The following is a 21962-nucleotide window of genomic DNA, read 5'->3' on the forward strand; positions in this document are numbered from 1 at the left end:
GCAGGCCATAAAACCATCCCTACCCCTTCCCTGGACTCTGCTGTTGAAGTCCCCAATCCTGTTTTAGGTGACTTCAATCGGCAGAGACCCTCCTGCTAGCGATCCCTGCCCCATGCTGCGGAGGAAGGCGAAAAACCTCCAGAGATCCATGTTATTACCTTTTAAAAATAATTAATATCCTGTAGCACAAAGACATATGACGCTTACTTCCCTGTGCTCAGTAAGAGACTCTGCCAGGAGCAAGAGCTGCTTGGCTGCCCTGACCCGGCTGCCCATGACCGGGCTTGAACCGCAGGACTTCTTTGTAAGCAGATGGCTTCAGAGAACAGAGCAATTATCTGCCACTAGCAGTGCCAAGCCTGGTGTGCAGCTGATTAATAAGTGATGAACTCCTGCACTGTTTCACTCAGAGGTGCATGTGGTGTGGCCCAGCACACCACCACTTCCTTTTCCTCCTAAGGTTAATCTTCAAGGAGACTCTGACAAGTCATTTAGGCTCAAAATTTAGATTTTTGTTTTTTTAAATGTTACATGATTTAAAAAGAACTGTCACCAGAGAGCCTGACTCTGCCCTCGGATCCACCAGTGTTAATCAGGAATAACTCCATTAAAACCCAGACACTTACACTGGAGTAAACTTGGAGTACATGTCCAGGGGTCTCAGCAGGCATGTAGTGGGGTGGCTACCCCGAGCCACCACCTGTGATACCCCAACGACACCGCTATTTTTACTGTGCTAGCTCGAGCAGAGTTAGCTCAGGTACATCTATGCAGGTGGGAATCACACTTCTCACCTCATGTGTAGACATACATTCAGTGTCACTGAGATCATAATTGGGGCCCAAAGCTTTCTGGGTGTTGTAGGACTTTTATTTAATTGAAACCTGTCTCCACAGTGTTAGGAGCCTGAGAACCAGAGAGCGAAACTGACTGCCATAGTGCCATTCCAAGTAATATATACTTCTCGAGCACCTTTTATGTGAGCAACTCCAAGTGCTTTACCAACAGCAGTTATCTGAGCCCACAGCCCTCCTGTCTGACAGGTGGGGAAACTGAGGCATGGAGCATAGACGTGAGTAGCCCAGAGTCATGCAACAAGTGAGTGGTCGCATGCTGAGCAGAGCACAAAATGAAACAAACAGCATCAGTGGTGACGAGTCAGTTAATCTGAAATTCTTTGCATGTCAGGTGGTGTTAGTAACACAGGGAAGGACAGGTTTTAAATAGGAATTTCAAGCTTGGCAGCTCCCAGGTAAGAAAACGGGTTTGCAAAATAATATTTTTTAAATCCCCTGCGAAGAAGAAAACCCCCAAAATACCCAGCAGAGGGCAGGGCGACGGCATGGAGGGCTCTTCGTTCTTTTTAGCTGGCATTGTTCATATTGTAATGGCTGGCATTTCCTTCCTTCCTTTGTGTTTGCTTGATTCTAGCTGAGATGGAAGCCTTTTGGGATCCCAAGAGCCTCTGAAAAAAAACTGGACTTTGTGAGCGTAAGTCAAGCAGCTGGAACCTCCCAAGGCGTTTCCCTTCTTTGTAGAGTTTAGTAGAGCAGATAGCAATACTGTGCAGTTTACAGAGGGGGAAACTGAGGCACAGAGAGCCCACTGACTTCCCTAAGTTCACACAGTGAGTGAGTCAATGGCAGAGCTAGGAATAGAACCCAGGAGTCCTGCTCTTACTACTAGATTGTACACTGGCAATAAACAGAGTCTGGGTAAAGAGTAGCCAAGCCTCGCGTATAGCGTTCTGGTACTGAAAAGTCGGAAGGGCTTTTTGCAGCCATAGATCCCTAACTGAAATCAACCGGGCCACTCAAAGCCAGAATTCCCTACCCTCCCAAGCTGGGTCTGACTCCGGAACTACAGAGTGAGAGATTCGCTGCTCCCTGGGGATAGACAGAGGATAGATAGACTCCAGCTGAGCCCAGCCCCATTCCTCTTACGAGCTCCCTAGCAAATGCTGTGAGGAGGACAGACACCCAGGGTAGCTCATCTCCTTGGGGAGAGGGTGTTCCCTGCTCCCTACCAGTGACTACTGGGCTGGGTCTGTGTCTTCTGCCACAGTTTTCAAAACCTCGCCTCTTTACTGGGCTTTAGAGAAGCTTCGTGCTGCTGCTCTGCTGCATATTCAGCTTTGAGTGATCTCCAAAGATCAGGGTCATTTTAAACAACAGTCCCGCAGAGATAGGGACCCCAGCCAGCAGAGGTGGGATCTGCGAGGAAGGAGGGAGTCCAGCCAGTGGGAAGAGCCCCATCAAAGGGGATGGAGGGATCTTGTCTCCATCCAGCTACCTGCTGCTCTTTCTAACTCAGTGTGTTTGTCTCCTAGGGTTTGCACACATTGTGTGGAGCTGGGGAGCCCAAGTCACGCAATGGGATTGCCATCCACATCTTCACCTGTAACACCTCCATGATTAATAGGTCAGTGACTATTAGATTTGAGGTCAAGGTTTTCCAGGGCTGTTAGTTTGCAAGTGTTAGGCTTTGTCTACACTAGCACTTCTGTCGGCAAAACTTTTGTTGTTCAAAGGTGTGAAAAAACACATCCCTGACCGACATAAGTTTCTGGTGTGGACAGCGTAATGTTGGCGGGAGACATTCTCCAGCTGACATAGCTACCGCCACTCGTTGGAGGTGGTTTAACTATGCCAACGGGAGAGCTCTCTCCCACCAGCAAAGAGTGACTGCACATGAGACCTTACAACAGCACAGCTGTAGTGGTACAGCTCAGCTGTGCCGCTGTAAGGTTCGTAGTGTAGACATAGCCTTAATGTTAGTTTGCAACCATCCTGGTACCATCTGTAATTCATTGCAAATGCTCGCTGAGTGCACAGACCACACACCAACTATTTTGCAAATAACAATGCCTAGATATCCCCTAAATTCATGTGCACACAACAAAAGCACTTGGATACTATGGTGATGGGTGGTATAGAAAGCCCTAACAGATTGCACTCCCTTAGGTAAACATCATGTATAGAGAGGGGTGCACATTGATCGGCAGGGAGGTGGGAATGGTGAAGAGTTGGGGCTGCAGAGATAAGAAGTGCTTTTCTGCAGGGTTCATAGAACCTTATCCCACAGACCAAGCTTACCCTTGGAGGTCAATAATACTTAATATCACACCTGACAGACATTAGCAGTTCCTCATAACGATTCTGTCAGGTGGGTCAGCATCATAATCTCCATTTTACAGATGGGGAAATGGAGGCTCAGAGTGGGGAAGTGATTTGCCCAAGGTCATAGAGGAAGGACATTAGCAGAGGCAAGACTAGTCCTCAGGAGTTCCTAGTCCTGTGCTTTGTGCATTAGATCATCCTGCCTCTTGCATGCCTCTATGTGCTGAGTCTCCACCAACCCAGTGAGTGGGGCTCCCAAGGTTGCCTCCATTGACATCACTGACACTCTACCTGCTCAAGAGACCCTCATGTTACAGCCTGTAATATGTGTGTGCCTGTGCTCCTTTTTCTTTAGGTGCTTTTACAATTCAGATGGAGATTTCCTGATAGGTGAGTTACTGATGTGACTTCTATTTCCCCCCATCATTGCTAATCTCTGTTGCCATCAGCCCTCCTCTCTGTTTCTCCCAACACCTGGTTCATTCTTCCTTCTGGGAAGGTTTGGACTGGTGGTCAGTGATCAACATCACTCCTGGACCATCCAAAATGAGGTGGGTTAGTAATGGTTGAGTTGTCTACCACATTCAGCTTCTCTCTCTCAGCCCAGGATTGTAAGTCTCTTTTTTTAACAGGGCCCAGATTCCTTGGCTAGCTAGTCAGTGTCTGATTCCTAGTGCTCTGCATCTATATGCTATTGTGGGAATCCTATTAGGCATGTCATAAAAGCCCTTGAGGTTTTCTGCAAACTATAAACCCTGGGATTGATAGACAGCTCACAGTTTTGCTTCAGTCTAAGACTAGTGAGTCTTTGACAGCGGATCTGTGCTCCTGAGTTCCACCAGACTAGGGCGTTCAAACTTGCAACAATAAGTGTTGCATTGGCACTTGAAATGCATGCATATTTAAATACTTTATTTCACCAAAAATAAATGCATGTGGCCCTGATATTTGTTTATATATTTTTTGATTGATTAATAGAAATGACTTGGTGATGAACTCATTCATCTGCAAAACCCCCAAAATACCAAACTGCAGTTCCTCAGCTCTCTCCCCTCCATGAGGTGAAAGGGAGAGGGTACACGGCATGATTTCACAGGCCTTCCAGTTACAGTGTGGGCCCTCCTGGGCCAGTACATTCAAGAGAACGAATGCAAAGGTTAACTAAAGACCATTAGCCCCCCACTCTAGTAGAGTGGAGAGTTAACCATTCTGGGCCTCTGCTGTGTATCAAAGAAGTGAAGGGGCAACCACATGGAAAGCAGGATCCTGTAGCTCTTGGAGACACAGTTTGCATCTTTGGTGAAGGGGAGAGGCTCCTCACATGAGAGAATGTGTTGAGTAATCCCCGGAACCACTGCCTTGAGGTATAGTGCAATAGTAACCTCTGTCCCCCCCACCCCCTTTTTTTTTTTTTTTTTTTTTTTTTTGTATTCTCAGAGTTCAGAAGTTTGGACTCACTGCCACTCAAAAATTAATGTATTCTTCTAGTGGAGTAGGCACAAGGGAATAGGAACTGACTAGCTGGCTCTGGGGATTGGCATATGGAGCCTTTTGCATCTAGGTCTCTAGTTTAAATCCATCCTCGGCTGCTAGGCCCAGATCCTCAAAGGTGCTTAGGCACCTTGTTTCCTTTGGTTTCAATCGGAGTTAGGCACCTAAATATTTTTGAGGAGCTGGGCCCTGGTGACTGAACACTGCTCCCATCTAATGGCTCTTCACTGGCCCTTAGGTGAAATGAATCTGAGGAACTCAGGCCAGTTCTTAGTGGATATATAAACCAATCACCGCTGTCATTAACTGGACTTCTTGTTGTCAGTTTAACCTGAGACCAAGTACTGAATGGCTCAAGAAGGCTGAATTTGCGTCTTACCCCTCAAGGTGATCCCGCTGGCTGGAGAGCCGTAAGAAGCACAGTTGCACTACTGCAGCCTGCTCTGTGGATACAGAGCGGTCAGTCTGGCATCATTCATCAGCAGTTGCTTCTTCGAACAACAAAAGATCGTGTTTCTGTACTATTTTTCTGTCTGAGCGATTTGTTTGCCTGCAACATTAGTCTGCTTCTGTTTGCTGCTTACAGACAACATTTCTCCCTAGGCCAGAGTGTGAGGTTGATGGTGGGGTCAGGAAGAACAGAGTGCATCTGCAGCTAAGAGAATCAGGAGCCTCCCTAGGAGGCTGGTAGCATACGGGGAGAAGAATGAATGTGCAGATTGAAGCTTCTAAACTGTGACTTTTGGTGACAGGAAAACCCTCCAGTTCCTCAGTGTCCTCTGCTTATGTTCCCTTCCCACAGTGCCACAGCAAGGGAAGCTGCTCATCACCACCGAGTTTGGCAAATTGCTGGTGGAGCCCAATGAGATCTGTGTCATTCAGGTGAGGACTAGGCAGGATTCCACCCCCTGCTGGCTTGTTTTTGGAGGGAACCTCCAAAAGCATGCTGCTGACGTTGAAACAGTGAGTTTTGCTCGACCTCAGTTGAACCCCAGAGAGCTGGACTAACTCAGGAGACCTTAAACTTTGCGCAGCAGAGGCTGCATTAGGAACTTGCCACAAACCCCTGGGCTGACCTAATTTGTGTACAGTGCCCCAGTCACAGTACAGCCCCCACCCTAATCTTTAATAGAGAAGCATACAGTGTGGCATGAGCTGCTTGAATCCAGTTTTAGCATTGCATGCTGGGATATGTAAGCTCGGCAAGCCATGCCACCATGTTAAATTTGAGGGCAGCCTTGGGGGGCACCTTGTAGAAGTCAGTTGTCTGCATTTGGCCCCCAAGCTGCACATTAGCCACCTCTGCATGAACCTCTTGTTGGCTGTAACAACCATCTTGAGCTGCTCTTCATATCTACTTTTATTTTTTCCCTCCTAGCAAGGAATGCGTTTCAGTGTGGAGGTGTTTGGAGAAACCAGGGGCTACATCCTGGAGGTGTTTGGCGCGCATTTCGAGCTACCTGACCTGGGACCCATCGGTAAAGATTCACCATCAAGTTTACAATGGGTTCCGTGGGGCCAGGGTGCTACAAGAGCAAGGGACTGCGAGCCAAAATCCATTCCTCCTTTCTCCCCAGGCTTTCCATTCACATGGGATACAGAAGGCCAGGTCCATCCTCTTCTTGTAGCAAATGCCCTTTTACGACATAGGAAGGCTTAAAATTTCAAACCTCTCTGCTAAGAATGAATTCGAAGCCTCAGTATGAGATGCTCAATAGGAGTCCCGGAGATGCTCTTCAGTTGCTCCCTGACAAATGGACACTATCATTTCACAGAGTAGCCCCCATTCCCAACAAAAAACTTGGAAGGCCATTAATTCCTTGATCCCGCCCCAGAGTAGAGAAATTCCTCTCACCCCAGTCTTGTCCCCCAGCTGGCTCATTCCAAACATGCTCTTGGCCTTTTAGATCTTTATAGATTTACTTGTTGTGTTTTTTTTTTTTTTAAACTCCTTTTACAGACATTGGGCTAAATTCTGCTCTCAGCTGCACCGGTATACATCAGTCACTCCAGTGAGTCCGTGGAGGTATTTTGGATTTACACTAGTGTAACTGAGAGAAGAATTTAACTCTGTGACTATAGTTAGAAATGTAGGGCTAAGTTTCTGAAGTTTCATGCAGTAGGGAAGCTGCATTAAAGGTATGCATACCTACGGTACAGCCAGCGTCTGGCATCTGCCTGCCCAGACCAGCATTTGCACCTGCAATTTGGGTAGCCAGCCATTTGTGCTCCGTTACTGTATCTGATTAGTGTGTGTAAGTGCTCACTGGTGCAAGTACACAAGGCCAAAAGTCCACATACCCTTCTAGCTACAGAAGGTCATCAGCTTTGCATTGTGTTCTCAGAGGATGGAGGATGAAGAGGAGGAGTCTCAGATTTTCTTCCCCCATCTCCAATGCATGGGACAAGAACCCAGAAAGGATTCTTCCAAAGAGGAAATTGCTGTGGGAACTGGAGATCATTAAAGTGGGAAGGATAGGAGCCAGGTCTCAAATGGAGTCTTCTCTCTTCAGTTGGAGAACTATGTAACCAGCAACTGTTTGGCCAGAAACCACCAAAATACCCCCTTCGGTGTGATGTGTGCTCTGCAGATCCTTTGCCTTGTTCACTGCATGCACTAGAGTCCTGTGGTCCTGTGGAATGAGATTATAAGAGTGATTCTTCAGCACGCTTAGCTGTAGCAGTCCAGCCAGGATACAGTGATTTCATGTTGTCGTTGCAGTCAGTGCCTGTTTCATATGATTATTTATACTATTTTGCCTATGTATTTGTAACAAGCTTTTACATTAGTTGGCTTTTTTCAGAGACATCTTTGGAATTTTTGAGTCTCCGAGAGGGGAGAAATCTATTCTAACACTCGCTTTTTGGAGAAAAGAAAATTACTGTACTTGCCTGCAATTCTTCTTTTCAGGAGGTAGTAATTATAAGAGATCCTCTCCCTACCAGCCACCCAGCTTCCCCCCAGAGATCATGATGCTTTATATATTTTATTCTTGTTTAACTTCACTTTTCACTTGAAAACTGACAGCTGGAGGAAAGTACTGACTGTTAAACCTCAGCAGCAGGTAGTAATGCCTGGCACTTTTATCCAAGGAAGTCAAAGTTCTTTGTATTAATAACAATAATAATGAGGAGAAGAAGAAGAATGCTTAGCACTCAAATGGTGCTTTACACTTGAAAATGTTCTACAGACATTAACTAACTCTTACAATACACCTAAAACTAAATAAGTATCATTAGCCTCATTTTATTATTATTTTCCACACATCCAGAAATGTGCTAGTGCCTGAGGACTTTCTAGAGATCTTTCCCCAAGGTTATACAACCAGTCAGCGACAGAGCCAGGAATAGAAAGTCCCTGATGTCTCATCCTCTTCTGCCACCCCAAGGTAACACACACCCTCAATAATCGGGGACTAACAGTGTAGTAATCAGAGCTGTGAGAGTTGTCTGACTCCCATGATGGGAACATGGATTTAAATGCCAGGGCGTGTAACAGTGACCCCTGTCTGAGAGTAAGGATTACAGGTAAATAGTTTTGTTGGGAAAAATAAGCCTCTTTATGGAGTACAGTGAAGTGCCTCTAAAGTCATTCAAACTCCAAAAATACACCGGTGTAACCAGGGAAGGACAACTGCCCCACTTTGTAAAGACATCACCTATAATCTTGGTACTTTCTTTTTTTTTCTACCCGAGGGGCCAATGGTCTGGCTAACCTACGAGATTTCTTAGTGCCAGTTGCCTGGTATGAAGATCGCCAAGTAGCAGGTGACTACACAGTGATCAGCAAGTACCAGGGCAAGTTGTTTTCAGCCCAACAGGTAAGGAAATCAGAGTCCTTTTCACAAAGACTGGATCACACTGAAGCTCTATGAGTTATAATAAGTGCACATTGTAGGATGTACCATTTACCAACATGGCAAATAACTTTGGGGACCAATCCTTCTCCCACTGAAGTCAGCGGCCAAACTCCCATGAGTTACATGAAAGCAGGATTGAGCCCATTGTTTGTTGGCACATTTCTCCCTCCAACTAAAATGCTCTCTGTCCATAGTAAATGTTTCTTAAAGAATTGTTTGACTCTGAAGTTAGTGATTCTTTGCCTCTAGGTGATGATTTTTACCTCACTGCTTCCAAATGCTATTCAATGGCCTATGTGAAAAGACAGGAGTGTGTTTTTGTGGGAGGCCGTTGGTCTAATTTCTAGTGGGCAGGTGTTCCCGTCACAAAAAATTGCCATTACAACTATTTCCTTATGGTTGGTGTCAGCAGTGAAGCCAAGGAGTAAATGGGCCTTGGACACCGAACTCCCCTCTCATCACTAGAGATGGGGCAGGACTGAGGCCCATTGACAGGGTATGGCGAGGTGGAATGTGCCCTGCCACTGCCCAGGCAATACCTGTTCTATGGATACACAGGGGGCTTTGGTCTCCAGGCTGTCAATCGGGCACCGATTACTAACACTGAATGTGTTTTGAATTACAGAGCAGTAGCATGTTTGGAGAGCACTGGGGATAATCCTCTGCTGCCTTTGTTCTTCTTGATTTGATAGGATTTCTCCCCATTCAATGTGGTGGCCTGGCATGGGAACTACACACCATACAAATACAATCTGGATAACTTTATGGTCATCAATTCTGTTGCTTTTGACCATGCGGTAAGTTCTAAGGCTGTCAATATAGGCATGTATGAGGTGGAGCAATGAAATTGGCACCTATGAAATCTAAAGCCATTGGGAGCTGTGGGTGCTCAACACCACGGAAAAACTAGGTCTCTTATTAGGAGCCTAAATATAGATTTAGGAGCATAACTGGGGTATCTAAGTTTGAAAATGTTGACCTAGCTTCTCCAGTGCCACACAATGTGTCAGTGGCAGAGATGGAAATAGAACCTGGGACAGTTCTGTTGCCCAGTCTCCTGCAACATACTACCCCGCCTCTTCATCTCAGTCTTCTGCTTGCCACACTATAAGGCCAAAGTCTAATTCAGCCTGAAACAAATGTCTGTAAGTCCTTGGAGTTGGGACCTAATCCTGCAGTGGTGTAAATGGCAGTGTAAGTTGCACAGCAGGTAACTGGTGAATTAGAAAATGGATGTCAGTGGCAAGTCTGTGTAGCTTGCACCATGTTGACATCTCAAGCACCTGTGACTCTGTCTCCTTGAGAACAGCTGGGAAAGCGCTCAACAGGGCTGTGCAAGGCAAGACAGTTCCCACACAGAGTGGGCCCAATTCTCCAGTCCATTACACTTGTTCTATGTTGAAACACGTTGTTTTACGTTGGGTGAAACTGGTGTAACAGGGAGGGAACTCGGGCCTTACATCAGGGAATCTTACACCCTCCTGATTGTTGCTTTTCCTGTTATACCTTGAATAGGTAGAGGGGGGAATATAAGGTACAGTCCTTTTGCACACCTGCTAAATTGATCGGACTTAGTCTAGTTTATCACTTACTCCTGATTTTTGACTGACTTACACCAGGCATGTTGCTGACAGCACTGTGTGTCCCTGCTGAGTTTGGACCACAGCTGTCTTTCAGTAATATTATATAGTTCTTATTAATTACTATTATTATTTAACATTTCTGTTGTGGGAGCACTTGGAGTCCACAACCAGGTTGAACTCCATTGTGCTAGGCCCTATATGAACATATAAAAAATGCCAGTCCCAGTGGCAAAGAGCTTGCGCTCTAAGAGACAAGACATAACAGGTGGATGAGACAAACAAGCAGACGAGGGTGGGGAAATCACTACTGCTTTTTACACTGGGCCCAATTCAGCTCTGGTGTAAAGGGGCACAAGTGCTGCACATGCTTACACATCGCTGAATGTGGCCCAGTTTGCAAAACATTGCTTTACACCGTGGCCCAATGAAGGAACTCTGCACCTACAAGGAGAGTTGACAATTGGAGTTGATGTCCACTGTGCAAGTCAGAGAAGAGAATTCTGCCTCAAATTCTCATTCTGATTCACCTCTCAGTTAGAAAATGACTCTGCAGAGTGTTTCCTTTGGGTCCCCTAAGCCCAGGGCTGTAACTGTATTTGAAGAATTGGCAGCTTTCATTGTAATACTTTTCATAAGCATTATAAACTAACAAAAGCCAAAATCAATGCAAGCGGTTTCTCTTATAAAGAACCAGCCCAGTGAAATATTTGTTTTCATTAGGCTATCTCTTGGCATTGCTTCTGCATGTGAGAATGGAGAATTTCTAGTTAGGCAGCCAACAGAAAGCATTGCTCAGACTCTAGTTAAACATGCCAAGGGAAAGGATGATCTTGTGATGAAAGCCCAGGGACTCTGACTGGAGTCCAGTCCCAGCTAGGCTACTAAACCACTATGTGGCCTGAGGCAAGTCACAATCTCTCTGTGCCTCGATTTCCTCACTTGTAAAAAGGAGGAACGTAATCATTTCCCACCTCATGAGGGACTGGGAGGCTAAGTTCCTAGTCCATTGGATGTTCTTGTCTTCGGTAAACTTCACAGAAAGGGTTGAGGAGGAGTTGTGGAGTCAAGACTTCTGGGCTCTGTCATTGCCTTACTGTGCACTCTTGAACAAATCACTCCTCTTCCCCATCTGTTAAGGGGGATGATAGTGCTAACCCACCAGGATTTTCTTGATTTGTGTCTGTAAAATGTTCTTCAGACTAAAACTAGGTAAGGACAAAGTGCTGTTTTATTACCACAAACAAATATACTTCTCAATATACTGAGCCCCTCCCCGCACACCTCGCTGCTGCCCTTTCAGCACAATCTTCATCCAGCCCCCACCAACCAGCAGCCATGCTCACCTGCAGGCCACACTCACAAGTCTCTAGATTGATGTCCCAACTAAGCTCTCGTCAGCCCATAGATCTTCCCTGCACGCACATTCCTGGCAAATGCCGCGCTGGGCACTGTGTATAATTCTATCAGATCTGGGGTTGGTGTGTTCTCTCCATTTCTGCTTCCTCCTCATTCAGTTTCACTCTTTTTTTTCAGCTGGTCTCTGTAGTGAGAGGAATCATAGAAATGGAGGGCTGGAAGGGACCTTGAGAAGTCATTAAGTCCAGCCCCTTTCACTGAGGTGGGACTAAACCTAGACCATCCCTGACGTGTTTGTCCAACCTGTTCTTAAAAACCTCCAATGACAGGGATTCCATAGCCTCCCTTGGAAGCCTGTTCTAGAGCTTGACTATCCTTACAGTTAGAAGGTTTTCCTAATATCTAACCTAAATCTGCCTTGCTGCAGATTAAGCCCATGGAGACATTAGGTCCATTAAGACATGGAGAACAACTGATCACCATCTTCTTTATAACAGCCGTGAACATATTTGAAGACTGTTATCGGGTCCCTCTCAGTCTTCTTCTCTCAAGACTAAACATGCCCAGTTTTTTTAACCTTTCCTCACAGGTCAGGTTTTCTAAACTTTTGATCATTTTTATTGTTCTCTGGCCTCTCTCCAATTTGTACACATCTTTCCTAAAGTGCAGCGCCCAGAATTGGACCCAGTACTTCAGTTGAGGCCTCACCAATGTTTAGTAGAGAGGACAGTTACCTTCTGTGTCTTACATACAACACTATGGGTAATACACCCCAGAATGATATTAGCCTTTTTTTGCAACTGCATTACGTTGTTGGTTCATATTCAATTTGTGGTCCACTATAAACCCCAGATCCTTTTCAGCAGTACGACCACCTATCCAGCTTTTCCCCATTTTGTAGTTGTGCATTTTATTTTTCCTTCGTAGAGTGCAGTACTTTGCACTTGTCTTTCTTCATGTTCATCTTGTTGATTTCAGACTAATTCTCTTAATTTGTCAGGATCGTTTTGAATTCCAATCCTGTCCTCCAAAGTGCTTACAAGTCCCTTCCCCTCAACTTGGTGTTATCTGCAAATTTTATAAGCATACTTTCCTTTCTATTATCCAAATTGTTAATGAAAATATTGAATAGTACAGGACCCAGAACTGACCTCTGCAGGGGCCCACTAGATATGCCCTTCCAATTTGACAGCGAACCGTTGATAACTACTCTGAATGTAGTCTTCCAACCAGCTGTGCAACCACTGTAACGCGGCCTGCAGTGGCTCAGAAGCATGAGTATCAACATCAGAGCAGACAGTTAGGAACTAGGCACAAACCTCAAATTGGTTGTGAGTTCTATACATAGATTTCCAAACTAGTTATCAAGTGTAAACTGCTCAGTCACTATAACAGCCTTAACACGGAGTCACAGACTGTCCCCTGGGCTACTCCAATCTATCTCACCACTCAGATGGTCCCTTACACAAAGAATCACAGCAATATTTAGGTTACTCCCAGTCCCCAAGGACCAGTCACTTACTCTAGATTAATTGCCCCATAGATCTCACACTAATGATAACACTTGTAGCCAATCCTATAATAAACTATTTAAACATTTATGAACTAGGAAAAGAAAACCAGAGAGTTATTTACAAGGTTAAAGCAAGTAAACATAGATACCCAGATGAGTTCCAATCTTAAATTTTAAAAGATGATAGAAGCTTCTATATTGGGCAAACTCTGTATGTCCTGTAGGGCTAACCCAGGCTAAGCAGCTGGGGATCTCATGCTTATGCCTAGAAACCTTGCCCCCCAGAGTCCAATCAGCATAATCAGTTCCTTCTTGTTAGAGGTTTTATCCCTCTCCTGTAACGTGCTGTGAGCTACCAACTCAGCAGATGGGAGGAATCCACTTGCATGATTCATCTGCATGGGCAGGAGGGCAGAACAACAAAAGGCTTTTGTTGACAGTATATAGGGAAATTCCACTTGCAACACTGCACAATAGTCCATCTGGTATCAATGGACCTTTCCTGTTGGGAAGGCCATAACACCTTCTGTTGAAGATCAACTCTTAATACTAGTTAATGTCTCTCCTATCTGGTGATTTAGACAGGCACAGAGACTCACAATACAGTTGTTCAAATACTACCTTACAATATGGAATACAGATGTTGTAAGTGAGATCAATGCATATGGCAATTCACAAGCATTCAATAAAGTATAAACACTAAACACATTCTTATAGTTCTAATACCTATTTTAACAATACTAACACACAGGTGAGCCAGACTGATTCCAGCTATGTATTGGTCAATGTTCAATTGAGACATGGGGACCCTGTCATGAGCTGGCACCTGGCCTGCCAGTGTCACATTCAATTTATAGTAATTTCATCTAGACCACATCATTAGTTTGCTAATGAGAATGTCATGAGACACTGTATCAAAAGCCTTACTAAAATCAAGATATATCACATCTACAGCTTCCCCTATCCACTAGGCCATTAACCCTGACAAAGAAGGAAATTAAGATGGTTTAGCATGATTTGTTCTTGAAAAATCCATGGTGCCTATTCCTTAAACTCTATTATCCTAGAAGTGCTTACAAATTGTTTAATAATTTGTTCAGGTATCTTTCCAGGCATTGAAATTAAGCTGACTAGTCTATAATTTCCCAGGTCATCTTTGTTCCCCTTTTTAAAGATAGTTACTATGTTTGTCCTTCTCCAGTCCTCTGGGACCTCAATCATCCTCAAGGAATTCTCAAAGATAATTGCTAACGGTGCCAGGATTGCTTCAGCCAATTCATTAAGTAACCCTCGGATGAATTTAATCAGATCTTGCCAACTTGAATACATCTAATGTATCTAAATATTTTTTAACTTGTCCTTTCCCTGTTTTGGCGTACATTTCTTCCTTCTGGTTATTATTGTATTGAGTATCTGATCACTATTAACCTTTTTAGTGAAGACTGAAGCAAAACAGGCATTAAACTCTTCAAGCTTCTTGATGTCATCAGTTATTAGCTCTCTTTCCCTCTAAGTTGAGGACCTACACTTTCCTTCATCTTTCTCTTGCTCCTAATGTACTCAAAGAACCTCCTCTTATTGCCTTTTATGACCCCTGCTAAATGTAACTCATTTTGGCCCTTAGCCTTTCTGATGTTGTCCCTAACATGTTTGTGCTATTCTTTTGTTTTCATCCTTAGCAATTCATCCATGTTCCCACTTTTTGTAGGATTTCTTTTTGATTTTCAGATCATTAAAGAGTTCCTGATGGAGCCATATTGGCCTCTTTATTATTCTTCCTATCTTTTCTTTACATCAGGATAGTTTGCAGTTGTGTCTTTAATATTGTCTCATTGAGAAATTTACTAATTCCTCTTTCCCTGAGATTTTCTTCCCATAGATTCATAGATTATAGGACTGGAAGGGACCTCGAGAGGTCATCGAGTCCAGTCCCCTGCCCGCATGGCAGGACCAAATACTGTCTAGACCATCCCTGATAGACATTTATCTAACCTACTCTTAAATATCTCCAGAGACGGAGATTCCACAACGTCCCTAGGCAATTTGTTCCAGTGTTTAACCACCCTGACAGTTAGGAACTTTTTCCTAATGTCCAACCTAGACCTCCCTTGCTGCAGTTTAAACCCATTGTTTCTGGTTCTATCCTTAGAGGCTAAGGTGAACAAGTTCTCTCCCTCCTCCTTATGACACCCTTTTAGATACCTGAAAACTGCTATCATGTCCCCTCTCAGTCTTCTCTTTTCCAAACTAAACAAACCCAATTCTTTCAGCCTTCCTTCATAGGTCATGTTCTCAAGACCTTTAATCATTCTTGTTGCTCTTCTTTGGACCCTTTCCAATTTCTCCACATCTTTTTTAAAATGCGGCGCCCAGAACTGGACACAATACTCCAGCTGAGGCCTAACCAGAGCAGAGTAGAGCGGAAGAATGACTTCTCGTGTCTTGCTCACAACACACCTGTTAATGCATCCCAGAATCATGTTTGCTTTTTTTGCAACAGCATCACACTGTTGACTCATATTTAGCTTGTGGTCCACTATAACCCCTAGATCCCTTTCTGCCGTACTCCTTCCTAGACAGTCTTTTCCCATTCTGTATGTGTGAAATTGATTTTTCCTTCCTAAGTGGAGCACTTTGCATTTGTCTTTGTTAAACTTCATCCTGTTTAACTCAGACCATTTCTCCAATTTGTCCAGATCATTTTGAATTATGACCCTGTCCTCCAAAGTAGTTGCAATCCCTCCCAGTTTGGTATCATCCGCAAACTTAATAAGCGTACTTTCTATGCCAATATCTAAGTCGTTGATGAAGATATTGAACAGAGCCGGTCCCAAAACAGACCCCTGCGGTACCCCACTCGTTACGCCTTTCCAGCAGGATTGGGAACCATTAATAACAACTCTCTGAGTACGGTTATCCAGCCAGTTATGGGACCTTACTTGCCAGTTCTCTGAGTCTGTTAAAGTCTGGTTTTTTAAAGTCCATTTTCCTTATTCTGCTGCGGTCACTCCTTCCTTTCCTTATCATTTCTAATCTATCATTTCATGAACGCTTTCACCCAAATTGCCTTCCACCTTCAGATTCACAACCAACGTCTCCCTGTTGGTCAGAATCAAGTCTAAAATGGCTGTTCCCCTGGTTACTTCCGCCACCTTCTGAAACAAAAAGTTGTCCCCCATACATTCTGGGAACCTATTGGAAATGTTGTGTTTTGCCATATTAGGGTCACTCGAGAGGAGCAGAGCTGTATGGTCTCCCCTGAAGCCGGCATCCCCTATGGGATAAGGAAGTGCTGCAGCATTCTGGGCTCAGGACAGCCCCTCTTCCTCTCTGCAGTCAGTGCTGCAGCCATGTGAGGGACTCAGTAGGACCCAGACAAGATGGTGGAAGGTCAGGGATGGCAGAGTGCTTGTCATGGGAGAGACAAGAATTGGAGCTCTTCTAGGCCAGCCAAATAAGGAAGCAGCCTATCCCGTCTCCTTCCTCCTATGCCCAGAATGGGTGGCCTCACGCCAGCCAAGAAATCCCACTCGCCCTCCAAACCATTTCTAAAATGCAGGTGATGAAAGTGTTTCAGAGGGTGAGAGGCTGAATTGGCAGGTGTGGCTCACGGGATGCAGCTGAACTGACAGGGCTGAACTTAGCCATGTTTTCTGATTGGCCATCCTGTTTGTTTGTTTTTTTTTCTGTAGGACCCGTCTATTTTCACTGTCTTGACAGCCAAGTCAACCCGACCTGGAGTGGCACTTGCTGACTTTGTCATCTTCCCGCCCCGATGGGGGGTGGCAAACAACACCTTCCGGCCACCTTATTACCACAGTATGTCTGCCTTTTACTCAGTTACACTTGAGAAGCAGGTCGGGGGAGGGGGTCAAACAAGCCATGCTTCCTGTTCTCCATAGGAGCCACAAGGAGAAAGATGGCTTTGCCTGCATCCTCTCACTCAGCTAACGGGGACCACTTGCAGCCAGCCAGGCTTTCTTGGGGCAGGAACCAATGGAAAGCTGTCCCCATTTACAGCAGCCGAGAACAACTGTACAGGAGGTGACGTGGCTTGTGGTTACACACGTACATTTATTCGTATTAGAGAAGCACCTAGTGGCCCCACCAAGGTTGGGTCCCCATTGTACTGGCACTGTGCAAACGCCTAATAAGGGTATGTCTGCATTACAAGCGAAGGTGTGAGTGTAGCATGGGAAGGAAGACCCACACCAGCTTTAATCTAGGTAGAGCAGGTAACAGTAGTAGTTAGTAGTGAAGACACAGTGGCTCGAACTTCAGTGCAAGCTAGCTGCCTTAGTACAGCCCAATGGGGGACCATGGATATGTATTCAGGTTGTCGGCCTACACCGGAATCTGTGCTCCATATCTTCCCAGCTATTTTTAGCTATGCTATCTAAATTAAAGCAATCATGGGTGTACCTACCCAAGCTATAATTGCATGTTAATTTGCAGTGTAGACATACCCTATAAATAGTCCCTGCCCGCTAATGCTTACCATCACACCGGAGAAGAGAGACAAAGGGTGGGAGAAAGCAAGTATTATCCCCATTTTATAGATGGGGAATTGAGGCATTGAGTGGTTAAGTGACTTGCTCAAGATCACACGGGAAGTCTGTGTCAGAACTGGCACTGGACCCTAGATCTTCTGAGCTCCTCTCCAGTGCCATAACCACAAGGCCATCCTTCTTCACCACTTCATGTGTATCTAGTTGGAAAGTGGTGCTGTTGTTACCCCAGCAATATCTGGGGCGCTTACAGGTAGAGATTTGGATCCAGTGTCTTCCTCAGTCCTGTTCCTAGTGACAGATGACTACATCATGGAAGAAATATAATCCTCTGCCACCATCACTGTTGGCTCCTTGTTGGCTGGCCCTGGACAGGGGCCAAGGACTGAATGCACCATAGAGATTCATTTACCCCCAACCCTAAGCAGTTCTCCCTTGTGGACATGGGGGAAACACCTTGCTGGGAAAGCCTGGCTTTGCAGTCCATGCAGTGCCTATAAATAAGAAGCCTTGGTTTCCAGGGATGTCACTGCCACACCTATGATAGCACTAAAGTCACTTTAAAAAGAATCAAACATTTATTGTGTTCATCTTAAAACATTTGTGTAATAATAATTTCTCCACCCTCCCACTCCCGCCGTTACTTGGACTTAGTTCTGAAGGACAGCCGGGGGGTCTTTTCTGATAAAAACCCAGCCCCCTGACAGCACAAGGGGCAGTTGTGCGTCCATCTGAATAAATCCCAGAGGCAAGTCCTTGGCTTATTCTCCTGCTCTCGTTTTAAATAATGAAAGAAAGGGAAAACAGCTAGACACCAGTTACACCAGGTCACTGAGAGTGTGTTTGTGAAACACTAAATTCATATTTATAGGATTGTTTTTCACCTGTGGAACGATGGGGTCTGACCTGGCTCTCTGAACACATTACATTGGCTTAGGAAGGACCCAGTCTTGCAAAATGCTGAACATCTTCAAATTCCGTTGAAATCTGTGGTGCTCATCACCACTGTGGAGGGATAATGGGTTTAAGCAGTTCTCTCTCAAAGATTTTACATGGGATCTAGCCTTTTACCTGCAGAACTATTGCTGTCAAAAACCTGCATTCAGAGAACATGAAGGCTGCACAGTTAGGTACTCAGAACATGAAGTGGCAGTTATGATTTCCCACACCATCTTAACTTTCCCCTTTGTATGAATGCATATATAGGCTTTTATTACATGGACATACGCTATTTCTGTCTTTGAAGGTATTTATATGACCCTCATCCCTGTAGTATCCAAATGTCTGAGAATCATGAATGTATTTGTCTTCCCAGAACCCTACTCAGGGAGGGAAGTGCTGTTTTTCCCATTTTACAGATAGGGAACTGAGGTACAGAGTGGAGTAAGTGATTTGCCTATGGTCACACAGGAAATCTGTGGATGAGCCAAGAATTGAACCTGGGTCATTTCAAGTTCCAAACCAGTGTCCTAACTGCTAGGCTAGCCTTCCTATGATATATTTTACAGCCTTAGCTACATCTATGTAACATCTTACACTTCTGTGCCTCCTAAATGCAGTCCATGAGCCATTTATATGAAAAATTCTCAGTAAACCATTCATACACACGATACTGCAGATTAAGAATGAGCAGTAGTGAACATTTGCTTGCAGATATAGGCTACCTATATTTTTGCTAAAGTAGTTTTGTAGTTAGTGCAATTCAGGGGATGAAGCATTTGACGAAAGGGTGCGCTGCTGATTCAAATGGAAATGTAAACACAGCTACCGCCATATGGCTTGATCTTACAAAAATGTGTAGCCAAGCATAATACTAACTACACTGAGTAGACCCATTAGAGTCAAATCTACTGAGGTGAGTGGGTACTACAAGTGGTAGCTGTTTGCAGAACTGGGACTAAAATACCTACTTTAGAGAGACAAGAACATACCTTAATGAGAAATCAAAAGCCAAATTCAGCAACCTTTACACGAGTGGGATCTTATTCCATAAGAGCGTACTGCATTGCTTTTAGTGGGACGAGTGCTCATCATGAGTACCGGTGGCAAAATTTGGCCCATAACCATTAGATATTGCACTTTTATGACCAAGAAGATAGAGTGAGTATAAAAGAATGAAACAAGATGTTAGCGTACACAGGTGGCTCAGAGCTTCTACAAAAATGTGTAGCAATATCACCTAGTGCATAAGGCACTGGAGTAGGCATCAGCAGGCCTGTGTTTTGTTCCTGGTTCTGTCACTGGCCTACTGTGTGGCCTCAGGCAAGTTACTTCAGATCTCTTTGTCTCAGTTTCCCCATCTCCAAAAGCGTGATACTAATATTGACCCTCTTTTATAAAGTGCTTTATGACCTATAAACAGTGCCTATGAACACAAAGTAGTAGTATAGGTTTCTCTACATACAGTTTTAGTACCAATATAATTAAAGCAGTGCAACCCCCTAGTGTGGACGCAGTAATACTGGTTTAAAGGTGCTTATATTGGTATACAGTATGAACTCCTTACATACTGGCATACCTGCATCCAGCTGAGCAGGTTGTACTGCTTTGACTATATCGGTTTCTGAATCCATATAAATGTAATGGTACAAAACCTGCATGTAGAGCAGCCCAAAGAGCACCACATACTGGATCACCAACACTACATCTTGCATCACCCCTGCAGTTGTTTGGAGGTCACGGATTCAAATACTGAGCTGGTCCAGCCCTACTTAGTTTGTGATCTTCAAGGGGATGACCGCCACGCCGCGATGACTGCAAATGGTATTGAGTTGTAACATCGATTGTCTCCCCACTTCTATAGGGAACTGTATGAGCGAGTTCATGGGGCTGATCAAAGGGCGCTATGAAGCGAAGGAAGAAGGGTTCCAGCCAGGAGGGGGCAGCCTGCACAGCATGATGACACCCCATGGGCCAGATGCTGAGTGTTTTGAGAAGGCAAGCAAAGCCAGGCTAGAGCCCGAGAGAGTTGCAGAAGGGACCATGGTAAGAGCCCTACAGAGCAAGTAAAATGACTGCCTAGCCAGGTAAAAGCTCTAGCAGCAGCAGCACGTGCTACCAACATGGGTCTCAGAAATGCAGCTCAGACCCTTGCTCTCCCGGTTGGAAGTGTGTCTAGGGAAAGATTTGAAGTGCTGAACACCCAAAATGGGAGCTTGATTGTAGGTGCTCAGCTCCCCCATTGTGACACAACATGCTCAGCTCTTTTGATAATCTGGCCACTTAAAGGGGGAGCTGAGCTTTTTTGGAAATTCTGGCCTCATCTTCTGGGGACAAAACCACACTCCCCTCCACCCCCAGTTCCTCAGACCAACCAATGACTGGCTCTAGAAAATGGTCCCCCAGCAGGCCCTGTCCCAGGATTTCTTGGATGGTCTGGATTTTCCAGGATGTTCCCAGGTTCCAAAATCCCTTTTGGGACCTGCCAAACACCAGCATTGCAATGGTACATCTCAATGGGTATTATGTACAATTTTAGTGGTCTTAGCTGGAAGCTTTTTCCCCTTGACTGAGCAGGTAGGAGTTATGCTAGGCTGGCCTCAGCTGGGATCCTCCCCAAACTGAGAAGCTAGGAGCTAGAGTCTGGCCAACACTGGACCTTTGGTGTATTTTCTGTATATACCTAATAAAGCATGATCACTATGCGTGTATTCCCACCTCTTCTTCCTGCCCTAATGTACTTGCTGTTGTTCCCAACAGGCCTTCATGTTCGAGTCCTCCTTCAGCATGGCTGTTACCACGTGGGGCCTCAAGACCTCCAACTGTCTAGATAGGACCTACTACAAGTGCTGGGAACAGCTGAAAAGCCATTTTAATCCCAGCTGCAAGTAAACAGAAGTGAGCTGCTTGTGCGCTCTCAGGCCAGTCACACTGATGGGAAACAATCAGTGATGCCTACAGGGGCAAGGGCTGGTAAAGGAACAAACGTTCCTCAGTACAGCGAGCGCCATTGCTCTGCAGCCATTTCAACAGCGACTGATTAAATGAATTACTCTTGCAAACCTGCGTATCTAGCCTTGAATCGCACCACAGTTCTGAGCTTTCAAGTATCCAATTAAAGTGTAAGAGCTGCAGTGCCCATGCCATGGGGCTCCCCCAGCAGGTGGTGTGGTGTGAAATCGGTGCCTTCTACTGAAGTGAGATAGTGGTAGACTTCCTCTCAGGACACTCATGAAAATATGACACATCTTTCACACGGGGATGCTCAGGAGCAACGATTTATTAAACAATACTCCAGAAATGATCTTTCAGCGAGAGGGTAAGAATAAATAGGAGTTAGAGGAGCTAGCCAGGTCCGGTCTTAAATCCAGCAGACCTACTGTCAATCAAGGGAAGGTTACCCTTCCAATGACACACAGCCCAATCTTCAGCACTTACTAATACATTATCATTTCCCTGCAACTTCTGTCTGGGTTTGTCAACACTAAGAATGGGATCCATAAAGCAACCTAGGCACGTAAATCTCAGTTCTAGGCCCCACTGTGCTGCACAAAACTCTTTAGGCATCTATAGGGTTCAGCAGCAGCCAAACT

At 45.0% G+C, this 21962-nt stretch overlaps 1 protein-coding gene across 2 annotated transcripts in view; it reads left to right on the plus strand.

Moving 5' to 3' along the window:
- Positions 1 to 21431, plus strand: part of HGD (homogentisate 1,2-dioxygenase) — a 39738-nt gene extending 18307 nt beyond the window's left edge. For both annotated transcript variants that reach the window (XM_054042990.1, XM_054042999.1), the window contains exons 5-14: positions 1432 to 1491; positions 2330 to 2421; positions 3475 to 3509; positions 5413 to 5492; positions 5989 to 6088; positions 8307 to 8431; positions 9163 to 9267; positions 16615 to 16741; positions 20234 to 20415; positions 21130 to 21431. In XM_054042990.1, coding sequence (XP_053898965.1) covers positions 1432 to 1491; positions 2330 to 2421; positions 3475 to 3509; positions 5413 to 5492; positions 5989 to 6088; positions 8307 to 8431; positions 9163 to 9267; positions 16615 to 16741; positions 20234 to 20415; positions 21130 to 21261 — 1038 coding nt within the window. In that variant the 3' untranslated portion in view covers positions 21262 to 21431. The remainder of the gene's footprint in view (positions 1 to 1431; positions 1492 to 2329; positions 2422 to 3474; positions 3510 to 5412; positions 5493 to 5988; positions 6089 to 8306; positions 8432 to 9162; positions 9268 to 16614; positions 16742 to 20233; positions 20416 to 21129) is intronic.
- Positions 21432 to 21962: the final 531 nt, after the last annotated feature.

This window comes from Malaclemys terrapin, chromosome 1 (genome assembly GCF_027887155.1).
Source record: "Malaclemys terrapin pileata isolate rMalTer1 chromosome 1, rMalTer1.hap1, whole genome shotgun sequence".
Lineage (NCBI taxonomy): Eukaryota > Metazoa > Chordata > Testudines > Emydidae > Malaclemys > Malaclemys terrapin.